This window comes from Pseudopodoces humilis, chromosome 24, assembly GCF_049639895.1.
Source record: "Pseudopodoces humilis isolate 2021_Gansu_Grassland_sample_001 chromosome 24, ASM4963989v1, whole genome shotgun sequence".
NCBI classification, from domain to species: domain Eukaryota; kingdom Metazoa; phylum Chordata; class Aves; order Passeriformes; family Paridae; genus Pseudopodoces; species Pseudopodoces humilis.
In genome coordinates this window covers 5,421,057-5,427,056 of record NC_142223.1, presented here as the reverse complement: position 1 = coordinate 5,427,056, position 6,000 = coordinate 5,421,057, and the positions used below count along the sequence as shown (strand labels likewise).

The 6,000-nt window shown below is 38.6% G+C and overlaps 1 protein-coding gene across 9 annotated transcripts in view; it reads right to left on the bottom strand.

The window, feature by feature from the left end:
• Positions 1 to 383: 383 nt before the first annotated feature.
• The window catches only part of GNB1 (G protein subunit beta 1), a 34,336-nt gene continuing 28,719 nt past the window's right edge, over positions 384 to 6,000 (bottom strand). For 7 of the 9 annotated variants that reach the window (XM_088066429.1, XM_088066425.1, XM_088066423.1 and 4 more), the window contains 4 exons: positions 4,691 to 4,892; positions 4,201 to 4,417; positions 2,461 to 2,572; positions 384 to 2,121 (listed from right to left, as the gene is read on the bottom strand). In XM_088066429.1, the coding sequence (XP_087922555.1) occupies positions 2,466 to 2,572; positions 4,201 to 4,417; positions 4,691 to 4,892 (526 nt within the window). In that variant the 3' untranslated portion in view covers positions 384 to 2,121; positions 2,461 to 2,465. The remainder of the gene's footprint in view (positions 2,122 to 2,460; positions 2,573 to 4,200; positions 4,418 to 4,690; positions 4,893 to 6,000) is intronic. The other 2 variants (XM_088066428.1, XM_014259189.2) reach the window with 2 other exon arrangements.

Sequence of the window (6,000 nt, the reverse complement as noted above, 5' to 3'; positions counted from 1 at the left end):
CCTGTTAATCTAACAGCACCAACAGAGCTGCTGTGGCCAGATCCTCATGTGGCAGGAACACAAAAGATGTTCCACTCAATTATTTTCCTATTAAAGGACATGTAAGTTTTAAAAGAAGTTACTCAGCATTTTGCTTTGATTTCCTACTTCAGGTGCTCCACTCCTATAGCACAGAGCCTTTTTGTGATGTGCACCTCATGAACCATTATTGGCTCTTTGAATTTGGAGTTAAGTGCATACTCTGCCCAATAATTGACCAGTAACCATTTAAGAACACCAAACCATTTCTCTGGTGACAGCCTTCCATCCTCCTGGTGTGCTTATTTCTCAACTCCAATGTTCTGCATGTTGAACAATAAGCTGCAAAACGGATCAGTCCAAACTCATGTCAAACTGCTTTATTACATCTTAAATAACATTACATTTTAATATAGTATCTATCTTGCATCCAGCTTTCTTGAAGTACACTGACTTTAAAATTAAATACAAAAGGTGAAGAGGGATACAGGGCGTGGAGAAAGCTCTACAGAGTAGTTTCATGAAAGAGAGTAAGAGGGAACTCATCTTTTATGCCAAATCCAGGCCTAACGCACAATTACAGCACATTTTTGTACAGAATGTTGCAGAAAAAACAAAATGGAGAAAAGCTACTACTGCTGCTAGGAAGGAGCATTTCTGGATACAGTGAGAAGATAGGAAAGTTTAACAGAACAATCTGCTGTCCAAACACTGCTGCTTTTAACATTTTATTTGAAAAGAAAGCCAGGAAAATCTGCTCATTACAAAAATGACTCTGATCAGATGCAAAGGACTCATCCTGCAAGAGGAACTGGCTGTGAGGAACTGATTTATAAAGAAGATGGTCTAGGTTCCCTCCTCCCACACCCCAGAATCTTTGACAGCGATTGTTTGAACAGGCTGTTTCTTTCTTTTTTTTAAAAAAAAAAAGTGACTTATCACGCTACTCCAAAACGTGCATAGCTTTGTACTGGAGTTCTTCATAGATTTATGCACAGAGTAGCAACAATAAATGAATACAGCGACAATGGTTACAGTTTTTAAACAGGTTATTTCTTCAAAGAAAAAACATCTAAGGACTTAGTCCAATATGCACTTTTTAGCATTTCTACAGCATGCGATTCTAAGAGTAAACCCACCCAATATGGCAAACAATCAAAAAAGGTTTTTTTCTGTTTAACTTAGAAACTTCAAGATCATTATTTTCAAAACATTGATTTGTACATCATTTCATACACAAAGAATTGACTCAATACCCAAGTGTAGGATAGGTCTCTTTTGAAAACAGAGATTCCTGGTTGTTGAGACTTATAGGATAGTGTTAGGATATATAAACTGCCCTTCCAAGTGGACAAACCAAAACAGATTAAAAAAAAATCAGTGTGGTGAAAAAGAGGGGGCAGGAGGGACCAAGGATTGCATTTGTAATCCATAAAAGGTGAAAGGATTCTTTAAACAAGCATTCATTACCTTTTACAGCATGTGCTTGGTTACCTTACTGCTTAACATTATCCTATATATGCCAAGTTTTGTGCAACAATTATCTGTGATACTAGAAAATAAAAATAAAAAAAAATTAGGGACTAAATTTACAGCGTTAACAACCCCCAGGTGCTCTGGGCTAGGACTCCCTTGTTTTGCTCAATTAAATACATAAGGAAATGTATTTAAAAAGGAAACTTGAAAAAAATCCTGCTACAAACATGACTTTAAAATTTGCAAGTGTGTGAGATAAAGTCCTTAACTTCAACTTGGAAACTACAGTGAAAGCTAACTGTTTCACAATTATGCTCAAGTTTATTTTCTGGTCATGCTTTTTATCATAGTGTTTCATTTGTTTTTAAATTCTCAAGACAAAAAAAAATGGTCCCAAAAGGAATGCACAATTTCATTTTGCTTACAACACAGAAATTCTTCTTGGAAAGGTAATTGTGCTCTTCATTTCAGCAACAGGAGACAGAAAAGATCTTGCCCTTTGAAGTCGGGGAGGATGGGGGTCCAAGTTAGTATGGTTGGATTGGATATGCTATCGTTTTTAATTTTCAACCATTGGAAACTTCTTCCAGTCATGGAGTCCGCTGCTCTTCTGGCACACAGAAACATCTGGTGAGAGTTGCACTTTGAGAAACTGCAAACAAGTGGCAAGCTCTGCTGTCCCCACCACTGACACATCCAGGCACTGTCCCCCCCTTTCCCAAGGACATTTATTTACTCAAAAACCCACACAGGAAAGTAGAGTAGTTAAAAATAGACCACTAGAAAAACATCAGTGCATACATTAAAATAATGTACATACATTAAAATAATAGTCACCTAAACCCCCCAGCTGCTCAGGTTTGCTCCTTACTGATTTCCTGATTTGAATGATCAGCACCAAGTGACAGCACTGCTGACAAAAAGTATTCTGGACCCCAAAGCAGCCTTAATGAGTTGGGTACTCACCTACTTCAGTTCCAGATCTTGAGGAAGCTGTCCCATGACCCTGTTGCCACTGCCATGCCATCATCAGTCACACCTAAGCAACTGACACGGTTATCATGACCAGCAAGGACACCTGGAAATGAGAAATGTAACAAATTACATTGTTTTGGTCACTTCCCATCTGTTCAAGTTACACCACAGCACGTTTGGATTAGCCATGCTCTAGAGTCAAAACTCCTGAAAAAAACATGGCTGGAGCTTTTTAATGCCTTTGGTTTTACAAGCACAGACTCAGGACAGAGCTGGGTGGATTCTAAAGGGGGCAATTCAGTAAATGCATAACTCCAAAATTTTCCTTGTATATTCCCCATTATTATGGACTTTACTGGTCTCCCATGAGTTGTGAAGTGACAGACCTGAAGATTCTGACAATGTCACTATAACTGTGCACTGCACAGCTTTTGCTCCTCTCCACAATGATAAAGATCAGTTAAATTTTATAATTTTTTTTTACATTTTTAAAAAATTTTCTTTTAAAACCATAAGTTAAACTGATTTATGTTATGAACTCTAAAACATTTTTCATCTAAAGCACTTCTCTTACTACAGTCACAAGACAGACTCCTCCATACAATCTATTTGTCAATATGGAGATCTGATACAATTCAATTATAGCACTCTTAAAAGAAAGAATTGATACACTAAACAGAAAAATTAAGGGAGACAACATTTTCCTCTATCCCCTTTAATTTAACAGTTTCAAGGAGGAAAAAAGAAAACCTAATTATGCTCAAGCTTTCCAGTCCATAGCACTGAGCCAAGATATTCTTGATGGACTTGAAATTAATCTTTCTACATGAATTAGAGTGCTCACAGGACTCTCCTCATTCTCCCACCAGCAACAGGAAGTGCTGCAATTTGGTAAAACAAAATCACCAAGCAGTCTTAAATACTTGTACTGAACACAAAACGACAAAGGTGTTTAATACAGAAGTGCCAATATCAGAAGATATAGAAGCGTTTAATATCCGAAAGCTGCCAAATCAGCCCAGCAATCTGAAGCCTTGGAACATTTCCATATGCAGAATATTTTTTTCATCTCCTGTTCTGATGAGAGTAATGAAACAATTGTGGCTTAATTTATACCTTTTTTTCCAACCAAAGTTTTCATTTGAAAAAACTGAAATGAAATCTTCATCTTTGGACCATGAATTTCATGTTTGTTTCCTCAAAAGATAAACTCCACAGTCTCTGTTGTTTTGCTGGCTGTCTCTACAACTACTGCTACAAATACCAGGAAAAAAAATTCTTGTGTATAAATAGCAACATTAATGTTGAATTGCTTTGAATAGTTAATGCATAAACAAAGCCATAAAGTCTAAAAAAGAATATCCCTCCAGACCAAGCCCTTGTTTTTAATGGCAATCTTCCTGTTCTCAAGCATCCTCCCTTGAGCAGGATTCCAATGGATTTGTACCATCACTGGGAAGCCTAAATAAGTTTTCAGAGAGTTTTGAAGCTGAGACAGCGAGTGCTGACAGATCTGTGCATGAGTCTCATTTCACATATTCAGTACCACAAAACCAGAGGTTGGAAAATGCCACCAAGGCTATGGAGTCCAACCTGTGGCTGGTCCTCACCTTGTCACCCCTGGCCAGACCACTGAGTGCCACATCCAGGCGTTCCTTGGACAGAGGTGGACGGGGCTGGGGACTCCAATAAAATGTCCACCCTGAGTTTCCAATACTCAAACCTACTTACCTGCTCTATCAGCTTTCAGCGTGTCCCACACATTGCAGTTGAAGTCATCATACCCAGCTAGGAGCAGGCGGCCACTCTTGGAAAATGCTACAGACGTGATGCCACAGATGATGTTGTCATGGGAATAAACCATCAGCTCCTGGTCAGCCCGCAGGTCAAAGAGCCTGCACGTGGCATCGTCTGAGCCCGTTGCAAAGGCATTGCCGTTGGGGAAGAACTTCATGAGGGAGGAAAAAAATACAAATGGTTTCAGATTTGATTCCTCTGCATCACACCAGAGCACAGAAAAAGAGGCTGCACCTCTCCACACTGGGATATAGGCAAAGCCAGTGAAGAAATTCATGAATGAATACCCAGTTTCCATTCACCAGAAGCTTCAGGTAATTCTCCAGCTCTACAAACTTATTAAAAAAAAGACCTGAAAATACTTCATCATGCTAAAGAGCTGAGAGCAGAGAAATATAAAATGCTAAACAAAGCAGCTACGTACACAGATGGCGTTGATGTCCGATTCGTGGCCAGTGAAGGTCTGCCGGCACATTCCTTCTCTAACATCCCACAGTTTGGCAGAGGCATCGCAGGCACCAGAAACAAAACACCGGGCATCAGGGGCAAGGGACAAACTCATCACGTCTCCAGTGTGCCCAGTAAATGTGGTTGTCTGCTGACCAGTTTCTATGTCCCAGAGAGCACTGGAAAGAATAATTAAAGAGGCAAAAATCAACACATTTATGCTTCTTCATAAGGTCTTTTTATCACTGCTGAAGTAAAATTTCAAGTATTAACAATATTGATACTGACAACAGAAATAAACAGTTTTGGTTGAACTATTTGGCTGTTGCAGAATAATTGTGTATAGAAGACCTTAAAGCTATCTTTAATTTTAAAACATTGGGGGGTTTTATACTGAAAAACAGTGGAAAAAACTAAGGACTGGCACTAAGGGCTGTTCATCCCAAATCTCTCTGGCATAGCTGTTATCCAGTACTACCACAGCTTCCTTTAAAGCAGCAGTGGGTAAGGCTACAGCAAAAGCTGAGACAGCATTTCTCATTTTTATAAACTCACAGAGGATGAGTAACTTTGTGAATTATGTCTGATCTTAAAGTTGAGAGTCAGCCAAATCACTACTACAGTGATAATTAAAATTATAAAAGTAGGAAAGAACACTATCACTGCCTCAAGAAGAGGTCTGAACACTTCAGGAAGTTGGGATTTTTAATTTCTGTAATTTCTCAGCAAGCCAGAGCCACCAGCAGCAGGTTCAAACCAGGCAAATAAGAGATGCCTGTACTTTGATAAAGTTCTTTGAGGCTTGGCTGAACTGAGGTGATGTCAAGGACAGCTGCAAAATTACTACAAAACAAATGAAGCAGCCGTATTGTCTTAAAAAGAGCATAATTTCTAAAACCCCTCTCACTTTGTTGTAATTTTTTGAGTTCTCTAAACACCAACACATTCAGAAATATTTTTGGTTTTAATCCCATATATATTCCATAGCTACTCAGAATCAGTGGACTAATAAACAGGCATTCAAAGAGACTGGCACTGTGTAGGACAGGTATTTATTAGACAATCTTTGCTCAAAGTGCTGCTGCCTGGGAGAGCTCCAGTGCTTTTAAGAAATAAATGTAATAGAAAAATCTATTAAAAAAAAAGATGTACACCTTTTTTAGTTCAGAAGGCATTTAGTTATGAAGATACACACCTACATTCCCCTCAAAAAACCCAGCTATTGTCACTGGAGAATATTTTCTAGAAGCTGAATATTTTCTGAGTAACAATATTAACTATATTCTG